This window comes from Zophobas morio, unplaced genomic scaffold (genome assembly GCF_036711695.1).
Source record: "Zophobas morio isolate AGI-343-1 ecotype UQ-CSIRO unplaced genomic scaffold, CSIRO_AGI_Zmor_V1 ptg000021l, whole genome shotgun sequence".
Classification (NCBI taxonomy): Eukaryota; Metazoa; Arthropoda; class Insecta; order Coleoptera; family Tenebrionidae; genus Zophobas; species Zophobas morio.
In genome coordinates this window covers 24,610,805-24,629,059 of record NW_026972126.1, presented here as the reverse complement: position 1 = coordinate 24,629,059, position 18,255 = coordinate 24,610,805, and the positions used below count along the sequence as shown (strand labels likewise).

The 18,255-nt window shown below is 29.3% G+C and overlaps 1 protein-coding gene across 1 annotated transcript; it reads left to right on the top strand.

Moving 5' to 3' along the window:
- Positions 1 to 12,172: 12,172 nt before the first annotated feature.
- LOC135131824 (exonuclease GOR-like) lies at positions 12,173 to 17,675 on the top strand. The gene is made up of 2 exons (XM_064059674.1): positions 12,173 to 12,413; positions 16,762 to 17,675. Exons 1-2 carry the CDS (start codon positions 12,287 to 12,289, stop codon positions 17,673 to 17,675), a joined length of 1,041 nt encoding a protein of 346 aa, XP_063915744.1. The 5' UTR covers positions 12,173 to 12,286.
- Positions 17,676 to 18,255: the final 580 nt, after the last annotated feature.

Here is an 18,255-nt window from a genome sequence, read left to right as displayed (position 1 = left end):
ATGGTAATGAATAGTCTGGAGTGGAACAAACGGTGAAAGTGATTGCATCACAGTACTACTGTTTGTAATGACAGCAAAGAATATAATTATAGCTCGGCTCCGTGCAAAAAAAACACGCGGAACATGCGAACAATGGTACTAATCTCAAGTTTCCATTGTGTCGGGGACGCTGGATTTAAGTCACGTCTTTGGTTTGGAAATAATTTGAGCACGTTTGGGGATAATATAGTCGGATTCGGTGGCCTATGACTATGACACTCAAGGTCCCGCAATTCCACACTCGAGATACATATCTCTAGTTTTGATTAAAAAGGATCTGCATTGTCAACGCCGATTGATAAGTCGGTCAATTTAGATTAGAGCCACTATAAGACGTAGTATTACTATCGGATATTTTCGTCGAACTGTGTTACGCAACGTGGATGTTTTATTTTTACGACTGGCGCATCGCTGTGATGCAGGTATCGCTGTATCAGAAATGACGTTGATAATTAAGGAATTACTTAATGATGATAATTGCGTTATTTGTGCAGGTTGCGAAATGGCACGTCTTGTTTGTTCTGGTTGGACGCGCTGTTTTGATCTTGACGGAGTTGTCAACAAGTCTGGATGATGATTGCCGGGGGCTTAGCTGATTAGCAAATATGATTTTGTTTTCGTGGAAGCGTTTCGCGGTTTTCCTGGCGAGGAAAATGATGTAAGAATAGCGGGGTTTTGGAATTGGTTACGTGGATCGTGATTCCGATAACGTGTTTGCGAATTCAAGAAGTTTCGTTCTGGGTGATTTACGTCGATTATTGGGAAAATCAAAGTGATGATTTAGACGAGACGATTTTAACTTCATGTGGGTCAAACCACACGATATACCGCAGGAATTCTAGTTGAAACAGTTGCATCAAATTGAATTTTCAAATTATAAATATGCAACTCCACAGCATAATCCAACATGAAATTATAATAAAGTGGTTTTAGAATTTAACAAGGACAACACTTTTATTGCATTTTCTTTTCTTTGGAATCGGGAATTTTCCAGAGCGTGGGTCTAAGTTTTTTCCGTGCTAGTTCAACATGTCCCTGATCACGAATTACTTCAAAAATAAGTCAAGCGATCACAAGATTCTTCAAACTACTTTAAAAACAAAACAAGGGATCTCAGATTCTTTCAAACTACTTCAAAAACAAAATTTAGAATTAAAAAAAACACGTACACCGAAGAACTGAAAAATCTAAAAATCGAGAAATTAAGCAATGGAAGAATGAAAAGATTCAAAAATCGAAATACTGAAAATTCAAAAACCCAAAAACTTAAAAATTGAAAAACTGAAAAATATAAAAATTAAAAATCAACAAATTGAAAAATCGAAAAAGTAGAAAATCGAGGAATCGAAAAATCGAACGCTGAAAAATCAAAAATTTAAAAACCGAAAAGCCGAATTATCGAAAAAGCGAGAAATCGAAAAATCCGCAATTTAAAAATATCGAGAAAATAAAAAATTGGAAAAATGAAAAATCCAAAAACTGAAAAATCGAGAAATTGAAAAATCAGAACATTCAAAAATTAAAAAGCCGAAAACTTGAAATGATACATAAAAAAATCGAGAACCGGAAAAGTAAAATAGTAAAAATTGAGAAATTTAAAAATAGAATCGAAAAATAGAAACAATGAAATTTCGATAAATAGAGAAATCGAGAAATTGAGAATCGAATCCCCAAGATTTTTTCCAACTACTTCAAAAAAAAAAAAGAAAATTTAGAAAAAAAAAATACTATTATAAACAGAAGAACTAAAAATAGAAAAACCGAAACATCGAAATCTCCATAAATCGAAGTCAAAAACCCAAAAACTTAAAAAATCGAAAAAATAAAAAATCGAGATATTGAAAAATTCCAATCTCAAATGACGAAAAATTTGGAAATTGAAAAATTGACAAATTGGAACATTTCAAAACATTAGAAAGCCGAAATCTACATCTTGAAATTGGAAAAATTGAAAAATAGAAATATCAACGAACTGAAGAATCAGGATATCTAAAAATCTGAAATTTTAAAAATCAGAAAATAAAAAATCTTGAAACTCAAAAATGTAAAAATTAAAAATCGACAAATTGAAAAATCAATAACCCGAAAAACCGAAAAACTGAGAAATCGAAAAATCCGAAATAAAAAAAATCGGAAAACTAAAGAGTCGAAAAACTGAAAAATCGAGATATTGAAAAATTCCAATCTCAAATGACGAAAAATTGGGAAATTGAAAAATTGACAAATGGAACATTCAAAAATTGGAAAATCCAAAAATTGAACAGCCGAAAAGTTGAAACATCGAAAAATTGAAAAACTGAAACATCGAAAAACGAAACATCAATAAAGAAAATAGTGAAAATCGAGAAAATGAAAAATTGAAAAATATAAAATCCAGGAATCAAAACATTAAAAAGCTGAAATCTAAATCTTAAAATTGGATAAATAGAAAAATAGAAATATCAACGAACTGAAGAATCAGGATATCTAAAATTTGAAATTTTAAGAATTGGATAATAAAAAATCTTAAAACTCAAAAATGTAAAATTTAAAAATCGACAAATTGAAAAATCAAAAAAGTAAAAAATCGAGGAATCGAAAAATAGAACCCTGAAAAACCCAAAAACTTAAAAAATCGAAAAATTTAAAAAGCAATAACCCGAAAAATCGAAAAACTGAGAAATGGAAAAATCCGAAATTAAAAAAAATCGAAAAAATGAAAAATCGGAAAACTAAAGAGTCGAAAAACTGAAAAATCGAGATTTTGAAAAATTCCAATCTCAAATGACGAAACATTTGGAAATTGAAAAATTGACAAATCGGAACATCCAAAAATTGGAAAATCTAAAAATTGAACAGCCGAAAAGTTGAATCATCGAAAATTTGAAAAACTGAAACATCGAAAAACGAAACCAAAAAAGAAAATAGTGAAAATCGAGAAATCGAAAAATTGAAAAGTATAAAATCCAGGAATCAAAACATTAAAAAGCTGAAGTCTAAATCTTAAAATTGGAAAAATTGGAAAATAAAAATATCAACGAACTGAAGAATCAGGATATCTAAAAATCTGAAATTTTAAGAATTGGAAAATAAAAATTCTTAAAACTCAAAAATGTAAAATTAAAAATCGACAAATGAAAAATCAAAAAAATAAAAAATCGAGGAATCGAAAAATCGAACGCTGAAAAATCAAAAATTGAAAATCCAAAATTTGAAAAACTGAAAAATATAAAACTGAGAAATCAAAACATTAAAAAACTGAATTTTATAAAAAATCGAAAAACTGAGAAATAGAAATATCGAACTGAACAATCGAGAAATCAAAGAATTTAAAATTTTAAAAATTGGAGAATAAAAAAAATCGAAAAACTGAAAAATCTAAATATTAAAAATCAACAAATTGACAAATCGAAAAAGTAGAAAATCGAGGAATCGAAAAATCGAACGCTGAAAAATCAAAAATTTAAAAACCGAAAAGCCGAATTATCGAAAAAGCGAGAAATCGAAAGATCCGCAATTTAAAAATATCGAAAAAATAAAAAATTGGAAAAATGAAAAATCGAAAAACTGAAAAATTGAGAAATTGAAAAATCAGAACATTTAAAAATTAAAAAGCCGAAAACTTGAAATGAAACATAAAAAAATCGAGAAACGGAAAAGTAAAATAGTAAAAATTGAAAAATTTAAAATTTTAAAAATTGCAGAATAAAAAAATGGAAAAATTTAAAAATCTAAAAATTAAAAATCAACAAATTGAAAAATCAAAAAAGTAGAAAATCGAGGAATCGAAAAATCGAACGCTGAAAAATCAAAAATTTAAAAACCGAAAAGCTGAATTATTGAAAAAGCGAGAAATCGAAAACTCCGCAATTTAAAAATATCGAAAAAATAAAAAACTGGAAAAATGAAAAATCGAAAAACTGAAAAATCGAGAAATTGAGACATTCCAATCTCAAATGACGAAAAATTGGGAAATCGAAGAATTGAAAAACCAGAAAAATTTAAAATTTAAAAAATTTGTTAATCAAAAAATCGAAAAATTGAAAAATTAAAAAATAGAAACAATGAAATTTCGATAAATAGAGAAATCGAGAATCGAATCCCCAAGATTCTTTCCATCTACTTCAAAAAAAAAAAAAAACAAAAGGGGTCCCCGAGATTCTTCAAAATACCTCAAAAACAATACAAACGGGGACCCCGGGGTTCCTCCAAACTACTTCAAAAACAGGTCAAGGGATCCCAAAATTCTTTCAAACCACTTCAAAAAGAAAAGAAAATTTAGAAATAAAAAAATACTATTATAAACAGCAGAACTAAAAATAGAAAAATCGAGAAATTGAACAACAGAAAAATCGAAACATCAAAATCTCGATAAATCGAAGTCAAAAATTTTTTTTAAATTTTACATTTTTGAGTTTTAAGATTTTTTTATTTTCCGATTTTTAAAATTTCAGATTTTCAGATATCCTGAGTCGTCGGTTTGTGATATTTCTATTTTTCAATTTTTCCAATTTTAAGATTTAGATTTCAGCTTTTTAATGTTTTGATTCCTGGATTTTATATTTTTCAATTTTTCATTTTCTCGATTTTCACTATTTTCTTTTTTGATGTTTCGTTTTCGATGTTTCAGTTTTTCAATTTTTCGATGTTTCAACTTTTCGGCTGTTCAATTTTTGGATTTTTTTCTTTTTTTGAATGTTCCGATTTGTCAATGTTTCAATTTCCAAATTTTTCGTCATTTGAGATTAGAATTTTTCAATATCTCGATTTTTCAGTTTTTCGACTCATTAGTTTTCCGATTTTTCATTTTTTCGATTTTTTTTAATTTCGGATTTTTCGATTTCTCAGTTTTTCGGTTTTTCAGGTTATTGCTTTTTTTAATTTTTCGGTTTTTTAAGTTTTTGGGTTTTTCAGGGTTCGATTTTTCGATTCCTCAATTTTTTACATTTTTGATTTTTCAATTTGTCGATTTTAAAATTGTACATTTTTGAGTTTTAAGATTTTTTATTTTCCAATTCTTAAAATTTTCTGATTTTTAGATATCCTGATTCTTCAGTTCGTTGATATTTCTATTTTCAATTTTTCCAATTTTAAGATTTAGATTTCAACTTTTTAATGTTTTGATTCCTGGATATCTATTTTTCAATTTTTCATTTTCTCGATTTTCACTATTTTCTTTTTTGATGTTTCGTTTTTCGATGTTTCAGTTTTTCAATTTTTCGATGTTTCAACTTTTCGGCTGTTCAATTTTTGAATGTTTCGTCATTTGAGATTGGAATTTTTCAATATCTCGATTTTTCAGTTTTTCGACTCCTTAGGTTTCCGATTTTTCATTTTTTCGATATTTTTAAATTTCGGATTTTTCGATTTCTCAGTTTTTCGATTTTCGGGTTACTGGTTTTTAGATTTTTGGATTTTTTAAGTTTTTGGGTTTTTCACTTCGATTTTTAAATCTCTCGATTTCTCAATTTATTGAGATTTCGATGTTTCGATTTTTCTATTGTTCAATTTCTCGATTTTTCGATATTTAGTTCTTCTGTTTAAAATTATTTTTGTTTCTAAATTTTCTTTTGTTTTTAAAATAGTTTGAAATAATCTTGGGATCCCTTAACCTGTTTTTGAAGTAGTTTGAAAGAATCCTGGGGACCCCTTTTGTTTTTTTTTTTTTTTTGGAGTAGTTATAAAGAATCTTGGGGATTCGATTCTCGATTTATCGAAATTTCATTGTTTCTATTTTTCAATTCTGTTTTTTAATTTTTCAATTTTTTGATTTTTTAATTAACAAATTTTTTTTAATTTAAAATTTTTCAAATTTTACTATTTTACTTTTCCGTTTCTCCATTTTTTTTATGTTTCATTTCAAGTTTTAGGTTTTTAATTTTTGGATGTTCTGATATTTCAATTCTTCGATTTCCCAATTTTACCTCATTTGAGATTGGAATTTTTCAATTTCTCGATTTTTCAGTTTTTCGATTTTTCAACGTTCCAATTTTTTATTTTTAAGATATTATTAAATTGCGGATTTTTCGATTTCTAGCTTTTTCGATAATAATTTGGATTTTCCATTTTTAAATTTTTCGATTTTTCAATTTTTGATTTTTCAGCGTTCGATTGTTCGATTCCTCGATTTTTTACTTTTTTGATTTTTCAATTTGTCGATTTTTAATTTTACATGTTTCAACTTTTCGGCCGTTCAATTTTTGGATTTTCCAATTTTTGAATGTTCCGATTTGTCAATTTTTCAATTTCCCAATTTTTGGTCATTTGAGATTGGAATTTTTCAATATCTCGATTTTTCAGTTTTTCGATTTTTTAAATTTCGCATTTTTCGATTTTTCAGTTTTTCGATTTTCGGGTTACTGCTTTTTAAATTTTTCGATTTTTTAAGTTTTTGGGTTTTTGATTTCGATTTTTAAATCTTTCGATTTCTCCATTTATCGAGATTTCGATGTTTCGATTTTTCCATTGCTCAATTTCTCGATTTTTCGATTTTTTAGTTCTTCTGTGTAAAATTTTTTTTTCTTTCTTTTTTTTGGAATAATTGGAAAGAATTTTGGGGATTCGATTCTTGATTTATCGAAATTTCATTGTTTCTATTTTTCGACTGTATTTTTTAATTTTTCAATTTTTCGATTTTTTGATTAACAATTTTTTTTTAATTTTAAATTTTTCAATTTTCGCTATTTTACTTTTCCGTTTCTCGGTTTTTTTATGTTTCATTTCAAGTTTTAGGTTTTTTAATTATTGGATGTTCTGATTTTTCAATTCTTCGATTTCCCAATTTTTCGTCATTTGAGATTGGAATTTTTCAATTTCTCGATTTTTCAGTTTTTCGATTTTTCAATTTTTCAATTTTTTATTTTTTCGAAATATTTAAATTGTGGATTTTTCGATTTCTCGCTTTTTTACTTTTAAAAATTTAAAAAGCAATAACCTGAAAAACCGAAAAACTGAGAAATCGAAAAATCCGAAATTAAAAAAAAAAATCGAAAAAATGAAAAATCGGAAAACTAAAGAGTCGAAAAACTGAAAAATCGAGATATTGAAAAATTAAAAAATTCGAAAAATTGGAAAATTAAAAAACTGAGAAATCGAAAAATCTGAAATTAAAAAAATCGAAAAAATGAAAAATCGGAAAACTAAAGAGTTGAAAACTGAAAAATCGAGACATTGAAAAATTTCAAAATTCCAAAAATTGGAAAATAAAAAAATTGAAAAATTGGAAAATCGAAAAATTGAAAAGCCGAAAAATCGAAACATTGAAAAATTGAAAAACTGAAACAAAACATTGAAAAATCGAAAAACCGAAAAGTAAAAACTGAATAATCTAAAATTTAAAAATCGTGAAATTGATAAATCGAAAAAGTAAAGTTAATAGAGGAACCCAAAAATTGGACGCTGAAAAATCAAAAATTGAAAAATTTTAAATATAAAAATCGGAAAGCTGAATAACCGAAAAACCGAGAAATCCAAAAATCCGAAATTTAAAAAAAACTGAAAAATGAAAAAATTGGGAAATCGACGAATTGAAAAATCCGAACATCCAAATATTGGAAAATCGAAAAATTGAAGAGCCGAAAAATCGAAAACTCGATAAACCCAAAAGTCGAAATATCGAAAAATTGAAAAACCTAAATATTGGGATACGAAACATTAAAACATCTAAAACCCGAAAAGTAAGATAGTAAAAATTGAAAAATTTTAAAATTAAAAAAACTACTATACATCGAAAATCAAAAAATTGAAAAATCGGAAAATTGAAGAATCGAAAAACTGAAACATCGAAAAATTGAAAAATTCAATCTCAAATGACGAAAAATTGGGAAATTGAAGAATTGAAAAATCGGAACATCCAAACATTGGAAAATCGAAAAACCGAGAAGTCGAAAATCCGAAATTTAGAAAAAAACGAGAAAATGAAAAATCGGAAAATTGAACAACCGAAAAACTGAAAAATCGAGAAATTGAAAAATTTCAAAATTCGAAAAATTGGAAAATTAAAAAATTGAAAAATTGGAAAATCGAAAAATTGAAAAGCCGAAAAATCGAAACATTGAAAAATTGAAAAACTGAAACAAAACATTGAAAAATCGAAAAACCGAAAAGTAAAAACTGAATAATCTAAAATTTAAAAATCGTGAAATTGATAAATCGAAAAAGTAAAGTTAATAGAGGAACCCAAAAATTGGACGCTGAAAAATCAAAAATTGAAAAATTTTAAAGATAAAAATCGGAAAGCTGAATAATCGAAAAACCGAGAAATCCAAAAATCCGAAATTTAAAAAAAACTGAAAAATGAAAAAATTGGGAAATCGACGAATTGAAAAATCCGAACATCCAAATATTGGAAAATCGAAAAATTGAAGAGCCGAAAAATCGAAAACTCGATAAACCCAAAAGTCGAAATATCGAAAAATTGAAAAACCTAAATATTGGGATACGAAACATTAAAACATCTAAAACCCGAAAAGTAAGATAGTAAAAATTGAAAAATTTTAAAATTTAAAAAATCTACTATACATCGAAAATCAAAAAATTGAAAAATCGGAAAATTGAAGAATCGAAAAACTGAAACATCGAAAAATTGAAAAATTCAATCTCAAATGACGAAAAATTGGGAAATTGAAGAATTGAAAAATCGGAACATCCAAACATTGGAAAATCGAAAAACCGAGAAGTCGAAAATCCGAAATTTAGAAAAAACGAGAAAATGAAAAATCGGAAAATTGAACAACCGAAAAACTGAAAAATCGAGAAATTGAAAAATTTCAAAATTCGAAAAATTGGAAAATTAAAAAATTGAAAAATTGGAAAATCGAAAAATTGAAAAGCCGAAAAATCGAAACATTGAAAAATTGAAAAACTGAAACAAAACATTGAAAGATTGAAAAACCGAAAAGTAAAACAGTAAATTTAAAAACAATGTGTAAATCGAAAAATCGAAAAATCGAACGATCGAAAAATATTTCTATTAACAAACTGAAGGATCGAGAAATCAATCTAAAATTTTAAAAACTGGAAAATAAAGAAAACGAAAAACTAAAAAATCTAAAATTAAAAAATCTAATAATTGAAAAATCAAAAAAGTAAAAAATTGAACGTTGAAAAATCAAAAATTGGAAAATCTAAATTTAAAAATTAAAAAATTAAAAATCGAAAAGCTGAGTAATTGCAAAATTTGAAATTTAAAAAAATCGGAAAATTGAAGAATGGAAAAACTGAAAAATCGAGAAGTTGAAAAATTCCGATCTCAAATGAGGAAAAAATGGGAAAATGGAAGACCTGAAAATTGAAAAAAATTAAATTTAAAAAAATCTATAAATCCAAAAATCAAGCAATCGAAAAATAGAGAAATCGAAAGATTGAAAAATCAGTTCCCCAGATTCTTTCAAACTACTTCAAAAACAAAACAAAATTTAGAATTAAAAAAAGATAAACCGATGGACTGAAAAATCGAAAAATCAAGATTTGAACACTGGAAAAATCGGAACTTCGAAGTATAAAATCGAAGAATCTAAACATTAAAAAGCTGAAATCTTAAGTTTAAAAATTCGAAAAATTGATAAATGGAAAAAGTAAAAAATCGAGAAATCGAAAAATCGAATGCTGAAAAATCTAAAATTTAAAAACCGAAAAATTAAAAATACAGAAGCTGAATAATCGAAAAATTGAGAAATCGAAAAATCCGAAATTTAAAAAAATCGAAAAACTGGAAAATAGAGAAATTGAAAAATTATAATCTCAAATGACGAAAAATTGGTAAATCGAAGAACTGAAAAATCGGAACATCAAAAAATTGGAAAACCGAAAATTCGAAAATTTGAATAAGCGAGAAATTGTAGAATCGAAAAATTGTAAATTCCCGAAATATCAAAAAATTGAAAAATCGAAGAAAAATTGGAAAATTGAAAAGTCCCAAAACCAAAACATGGAAAAATTGGGAAATCAAAAAACTGGAAAATCTAGAAATCGAAAAGCTGAAAAATTGAACACTTAAAAAATTGAATAAGTGAAAAAGCAAAACCAAGAAACTGAGAAATCGAATATTTGAAAATTTAGAAACGTTCAATTTGAAAATATCGGAAAATTGAGAATCGAAAGTTAAAACAATGGAGAACTCGAAAATTTGAAGACTCCAGAAATTAAATAAAATATCTAAGAAAAATTGAAAAATCCCAAAACTGAAACATCGGCAAACTGAGAAAACGAAAAAAAAAAGTCAAAAAACCAAACTCTTAAAAAATCGAAAAAGTGAAAAATGAATTACCCAAAAAATAAAAAAATGAACACCTGAAAACCTGAAAAATCAAGAAATCCAGAAGTTGACAAATCACCAATTCGAAAATCCAAGAATTCGATTAATTGAGATTTTTTTTCCAAAACTGTTAATATCAGTATAAATATTCCTCAAGGATTCATAAAACACAAGTTCAGGACTATGTTACTTTTTAACATTTAAATAGCGTTCATTTGACAAAATTGTAAGATAAAATCATCAAGTTAACGATTTACCAGGTTCCGATAACCTCAACACGTTTCCAAGATTTCAAAACATTCGACTTTGCAGTTTCAAAGTTAACTTGTGAAATGTTACAGATTCTGATTGTTCTTCTAAAAATTTGGATCCTAAGGTAACAACTCGACACGGATACATAAACTACAAAAAAATCGAAAAAGTGAAAATCCGAAAAGGCGAAAACTTGAAAAATCGAACAATCGAAAAATAGAAACAATGAAATTTCGATAAATCGCAAATCGAAACACTGAAAATCGAAAAACTGAAAAACCGGAAAATTTTCGCCCTTGAATAATAATTAATATTTTCGGCATTTACATATTTTCGCTTCGAGTCGAGTGGTGAAAGTCGTAAAATTGAAAATATTTTATAAAATTTCTTTCTTTCGAAAACACAATTGGCAATGGGTTAAGAGAAATGGTAAGTACTTAATAATGGAGTAAGGTATACTTGAATGTTTTTATCAGAGGGACAGATTACCATCCTACTTAAACGGCAAGTCAAATCACTAATTACAGTACCAGCAGGTAAGTAACCTTAGATGGTTAGATGCTTAGGTGGCCATAGCCAAACAATATCTAGGTAGAAATGTATAATGAAATAACTACTGTCATAAATTTAATGGACGTGTTAATGTAATTTGGTAGCTAAGTACTTTTCAGGTAACAGTAAAACTGCCGAGTCGATACACGCACAAATTGGAGGGATAGGTTTATGATTCTTTAGATAACAGAAGATCGTTAGTAACTTAGTAAATAAAATAAGATTTAGCAAAATCTCTTGTCCTCATTGATTTACGACCGGTCGACGATTTCTGTGGTTTTAATAATAACACAGTGACAAACTTAACGACTTTGGAATTAAAAGAAAACCCTGAGAAAGATTTCTTACAACAGGTCGCATTTTTTAGAAAAGAAACAGCGTTTCGTCTAGTTACGATTTTTGGAAAATGGCTTTTTTAGAAAAACTACGTAAATGTTTGAACTGAATAGGTGTGACTTTATCTTTATCATTCAAGATAATGTCCACATCTTAATGAACTTTATTCTATTAATTGGAAATATCTCCCGAACTAACTGCCACGCCAAAACTTATCAGAATATGATTATTGTATAGATGGAACGAACACTTTAATCGAGTGTTTTATCTCTAAATTCCGATTATCCAGACATTATTTTTATTACTAATCGATTCTATAAAAAAATTATTTGCGTGCTCTGAATAACATTCGTCAAAATCAGTTCACGCTAAATCTGGAAAAATAGGTTAATTTTTTATTTTCAAAAGGCACAAATAGTTAACGATTGTTGACGAGTTTATCAGACCTTTTTATATTCCTTCTGATGTAAAATTGAAAACCATGGATATGTATATATTTTGTTTGATTTATTTTCAATGCTGCAAAAACTTCAGGAGTAATAAAATTTATCGCACTTCTTTTGGGTTGCCGAGAGGTAATTTTTTACAAGAATCCTACAACGTAAAAAATGCCCATACTACAAAAGTTTTAACCACACATGGGTCTCACTAGGCACAAGCCGTACAAATAAGGGAAGGTCAAAAAAGTGTAAATTTCCCAAATCTGCTTACAACAACAAGGTCTTTAAATTTTGTTTATTCTAGAAATGAAAATGAATCTGAAAATAACCCCTACCCCTAAGACCAATGAGAGGGTGGTCACCACCCCTTCCAAAGGGAAAATTCTGTATATAAGGCCTTTTCGAAAATGGTCCGTCAGATAGTGCAGTTAACATGGCTCGACATAGTACGTCCAGAGACCAATTTTCGGAGGAACGCCTTCTGAAGATATTCAGGGAAGAGAGTCGGGAGCAGGAGCAACTCCAAATATCGTGGCGAGAGAGACTGGAGAACACAAGACGTAAGTCAAATTTTATTTTTAAATTGCATGATGCGTGTACAAACTTCCTTCGTCTGAATCAACGTGACGTTCCACGGAATTTTATCGGATTTGGTCAAAGTGTGATAGCTAACGTAATGCCACTTTAGTTTGTGGATAAAATCCAAGATTTGCAGTACAGATACGCGTATTTTATCTTAAGGTCGCGATCTTTTTACTTACGCTTACGCTCGGGAAGTATTGTAATCCGTGTAGATGGTAAAACGCAAAGCAAAATTTGTCTAATCATCCCTACCAATAATGTGATGACATCATTTCAAAATTGTACACAGTAAATTGGTTTTAAATTGTATAAATTAACATAGTCCTACACTTGTAGTTTATCATTCCGCGTTCAGTTATTACCCGAAACGTCGATATTTTTGGAAAAAAAATCAAAATTATAAAATAACATTTTGCAATTTAATTTTGAATCTGCGAAACCGAGTGCTTTGAAATCTTGCAGATGTTTTGAAGTTACGAGAAGCCTAATAATTTTTTAATCAAAATATATTTGCTTGTCCTTTCCAAAAAATTGATCACGTCAGCTCAAAATTTTGCCGAATAAATACTATAAAAAATGTCAGAAATATGATGAGTCTGTCCTTGTGATTTATCTATCACTGCATTAATATTTTTTAGATTTGCTTATATATAGTGTCGGGTGTCTCAAAAAAATTAATGACTAATTCGTAGCCTGAGAACTTGTTTGATCAGAAACTATTTGATCTATAAGCCATGTTCCCTGATCTGATACACATCCTAAACGGATTTTTGGATTTCATAGTTTCTCAATTTTTCAATTCCTCTAGTTTCAGTTTTTCGATTGTTCAATTTTCCGACGTTTCAGTTTTACGTTGTTTAAGCTTTTCACCTTTTCTATTTTACGATTTTTAAATATTTTGGTTTTTCAATTTTTGACTTTTATAAACTCAATTTTTTACAAATTTTTCAAATAATCGATGTATTGGTTTTTGCCATTTTTTAACTTTCGACTGTTTCGATTTTTCAGTTTTTCACTTTTTTCATTTTTCGATTTCTCAATTTTTTAATTCGCAGTTTTTGGATATTTCACTGGATTTTTCAGTGTTTTCTTTTCAATATTCAATTTTTCGAAATTTCAGTTTATTTGTTATTCAGTTTTTCGATTTCTCAATTATCCCATGTTTCAATTTTACGTTTTTCGAATTTTTGTCCTCTTCGATTCTACGATTTTTAAATATTTCGATTCTTCAATTTTTCAATTTTTTAGGTTGTCGATTCTCAATTTTTCAATTTTTAATTTTCTCAGTTTTTGGATATTTCAGTTTTGAGATTTTTCAGTTTTTACATTCTTCAGTTTTTCTTTCATTTTTTAATTTTTCGAAATTTGAGTTTTTATATTTTTCAGATTATTTATTATTCAATTTTTCGATTTTACAATTCCTTAATTTTTCAATTTTCCGATGTTTCAGTTTGACGTTTTTTCAGTTTTTCTCCTCTTCAATTTTACGATTTTTAAATATTTCGATTTTTGACTTTTGTAACTTCTCAATTTTTCGATTTTTCAATTAATCGATTTTTTGATTGACTCCTTGACTCTCGACTATTTCGACTTTCCAGTTCTTCGTTTCTTCACTTCTTAATTTTTCGATTTCCCAGTTTTTCAATATTTTGGATTCTCAGCTTTTCGATGTTTCCGTTTTGGAATTTTTCTGTTTTTCCATTATTCAGTTTTTCTTTCATTTTTCAGTTTTTTGATATTTCAGTTTCGGGATTTTTCAATATTTTAATTGAAAAATTAAAATTGACTTTTCGATTTTTGACTTCTCGATTTTTAAATATTTTGGTTTTTCAATTTTTGACTTTTATAAACCCAATTTTTTACCAATTTTTCAAATAATCGATGTATTGATTTTCCCACTTCTTGACTTTCAACTGTTTCGATTTTTCAGTTTTTTACTTTTTTATTTTTCGATTTCTCAATTTTTCAATTTTTTAATTCGCAGTTTTTGGATATTTCACTGGATTTTTCAGTGTTTTCTTTTCAATATTCAATTTTTCGAAATTTCAGTTCATTTGTTTTTCAGTTTTTCGATTTCTCAATTATCCCATGTTTCAATTTTACGTTTTTCAAATTTTTGTCCTCTTCGATTCTACGATTTTTAAATATTTCGATTCTTCAATTTTTCAATTTTTTAGGTTGTCGATTCTCAATTTTTCAATTTTTTATTTTCTCAGTTTTTGTATATTTCAGTTTTGAGATTTTTCAGTTTTTACATTCTTCAGTTTTTCTTTCATTTTTTAATTTTTCGAAATTTCAGTTTTGATATTTTTCAGATTATTTATTATTCCATTTTTCGATTTTACAATTCCTTAATTTTTCAATTTTCCGATGTTTCAGTTTGACGTTTTTTCAGTTTTTCTCCTCTTCAATTTTACGATTTTTAAGTATTTCGATTTTTCAATTTTTGACTTCTCAATTTTTCGATTTTTCAAGTAATGGATTTTTTTATTGATTCCTTGACTTTTGACTGTTTCGACTTTCCAGTTCTTTATTTCTTCACTTTTTAATTTTTCGATTTCCCAGTTTTTCAATATTTTAGAATCTCAGCTTTTGGATGTTTCAGTTTTGGAATTTTTCTATTTTTCCATTATTCAGTTTTTCTTTCATTTTTCAGTTTTTTGATATTCCAGTTTGAGAAATCGAAAAATCGATAAGCGCAAATATCGAAAAATTGGGAAATCTAGAAAAATTGAAGAATCTAAAAACTGGAAAATCAAAAAACCGAAAAATCGAAAAATTCAAAATTTAAAAAATCAAAAATTGGAAAAATTGGAAAATTACGTAGTCAAAAACCTAAAAAATTGATGATAAATTGAAATGACAAAGAACTGAAGAACTGAAAAATCGAAAAATGTAATAATTGAAACGCCGAAAAGTCGAAAAAGCGAGGAATCAAAAAATCGGAACATTCAAATAATAGAGAAACTGAAAGCTCGAGTTTTCGTTTTTAGATTTCCATTTTTCAATTCAACAAAAAAAATAACTACATTTTCCCGAAAAAAAAAAAATCATTGGATTATTACGATTTCAACAAAATTGTTAATTTAAGACGTTTTGCTAGTATAAAACACAATTAAAGAATTTTTCAAAAAAATGTGGATTTTGTAGTTAAGCTCCGCCCTTTGAAGTGACAATAAATGAAAGATTCATCACAATTGAGACTGGGGCGAGTGGGTGGGGCTTAACCATTAGTTTCTTTTTCTTAATGTATAGAGTTTACTTTCAACAACATAATACTTAAAACATAATTCTAACCTCAAAGTGACCACTTGATATTTTAAGTGTTTTATTCTTGAAATGGATACGCCCCGCCCACCCACCCCATCTCAATTGTGATAATTTTTTTATTCGTCGTGAGACCAAGGGGTGGAGCTTAACCGCAAAGTCCATATTTCGGTACAAGAAATTATGGAGTGAGAAAAACCCATTTACTACGTACAATTTTGAAGTGACGTCATCACATTATTGGTGAGGATGATTAGACAAATTTTGGTTGGCGTTTTATCATCTACATGATATTCCTAACATGGTAAATTTTTGTAGGCAAATATGGATTTTGCAATTAAGCTCCGCCCCCCAGGCTCACGACTAATAAAAATTCATCACAATTGAAATGGCGGGGCTTACATTGAGAGTTTTCCTTAATATACGTACAGTCACCTTTTCGCAACAAGAAATTTAAAACATGTTTAAAATGGTAAACTTTTCTAAAGAAATATAGATTTTGTAATTAAGCTCCGCCCTTTTAAGTGACAATAAATGAAAAGTTCATCACAATTGAGACAAGGGCGGGTGGGTGAGGCTTAATAATTTTTTCTTTTTCTTAATGTATAGAGCTTATTATCAACAACGTAATACTTAAAACATAATTCTAACCTCGAATTCACCAATTGATATTTTAAGTCTTTTATTCTTGAAATGGATAAGCCCCGCCCACCCACCCCATCTCAATTGTGATGAATTTTTTTATTCGTCGTGAGACCGGGGAGTGGAGCTTAGAATAGGGAAGAGAAAATAAAACTTTATTTTAGAAAATTTTGCTAACATAACAACGCCAATAAACAAATTAAGCAAGAAAAATGTGCAATTTAGTTGGAACGTGGAATGTCAAAACTCTTTTGAGACATTGAAAAATGCTTTAGTAAAACCACCAATTTTACAGTATCGAAGTGAACACTTTTATTTTAAAAACTGACGCTTCTTCCATTGCACTCGGAGTCGTGTTAATTGTTTAAGTCGGATTTAATATTAATTCAGTATGTATCATTTATATTTATTTTTCAGCCCTCACCCCGTATGACTACGACCTATCACAGTGGGTCGTCAGCTTCACCGACGTGTTGCAGCCGTATGCGCTAACCAAGGTGGAACAATTTAAATTCGGTTTCCCTTGCTCCATGGGGAAAAAAGTGTTTTTTTTGTTGGACAACCCATGGGTGAAGGAGAACCCGACGCCCGACGACAGCGTTCCCGGCTCGAAGCACCTGTGCACTAGGTGCGACCGCCCCTTCTTCACTACCCGGGAAAACTACATAACTGAGGAGGGCTGCATATATCATTACGGCAAGATATATGCAGCCCAATACACCTGCTGTGGCCGCGTCCCCGGCTCGATGGGCTGCACCACATGCCGAGTCCACGTCTGGAGTGGCGTGGAACGCGGCGTCAACGGTCCCTTCACTTCGTTCGTCACCACCAGGAAGTCGACGTACCCCGCCCGCAACATCTACGCCCTGGACTGCGAGATGTGTTACACAGTCGCAGGGCTAGAAGTTGCTAGGGTTAGCGTCGTCGGCTTCGATGGGGTTGTTGTCTACGACACATTCGTGAGACCTGCTCACAGTGTCGTAGACTTCAATACCCAGTTTTCTGGGGTAACGGAGAGAGATTTGCAAAACGCAAAGAGTCTGAAGAAAGCGCAGAAAGAACTGTGCGAGTTTATCCGTGCCGACACCATCCTCATCGGCCATGGGTTGGACAACGACTTGAGGGCGTTGAGGATGGTGCACGGCACGGTACTCGACACGTCCCTGATGTTTCCGCATCACAAAGGAATGCCGTTTCGGCGTGGTCTCAAGGAGCTGGCCCTTTCCGAATTAGGAAGGCATGTTCAGGAAGGAAGAGGGCACAGTAGCTGCGAGGACGCCCGCACATCCCTCGACCTAGTGAAACACAAGTTGTTGAACATGCTTCCCTAATTCAGAAAGGGCTGCTTGAGGTCCACGCCCATATGGTAGTCCTTTGTAATGCGCAAACATCAGTGATGCGTAGGTTGTATTATATTGTACATACCTACATAAAAATGACTGTGATTTAATTGTAAATTATACTTGTGTAACTACGTTTTAATTGTAAATATTATATGAATTAGTTTTTTTTTTGTAAATAATTGTGTGAGTGCTTTTTAATTGTAAATACTTGTGTTAGTTTTAGTTTTTTACATTTTTATAGATTTTTCTAACTAAACTACAGAATTTTATTCACTCCACCCCGCCACAATTTCCCATATCCTCACAAAAATCCTTTTCTCCCGTCCTGTTGGCTATTTATGGTATTTGTCATACTTTGGTGATTTGAAGGTTTGGTGATTTTGGTGTTTTGAAGATCTGGGGATTTTAGTGTATTGAGGGTGTGAGGATTTAAGTCTTCTGAGAATGTCAATGTTTTGATGTTCTGAGGATTTGAGGATTTTGGTGTTCTGTGGATTTGAGCATATTAGTGTTTTGGGGGGACAATCGAAACATTAAAAAACTGAAAAATCAAAATACGAAAAATTGA

Bases quoted from the DNA above. Each gene is read 5' to 3' on its own strand.
- LOC135131824 (XM_064059674.1), top strand. From the start codon at position 12,287: ATGGCTCGACATAGTACGTCCAGAGACCAATTTTCGGAGGAACGCCTT. The intron at 12,414-16,761 runs GTAAGTCAAATT...TTTATTTTTCAG, and splicing joins GAGACTGGAGAACACAAGAC to CCCTCACCCCGTATGACTAC.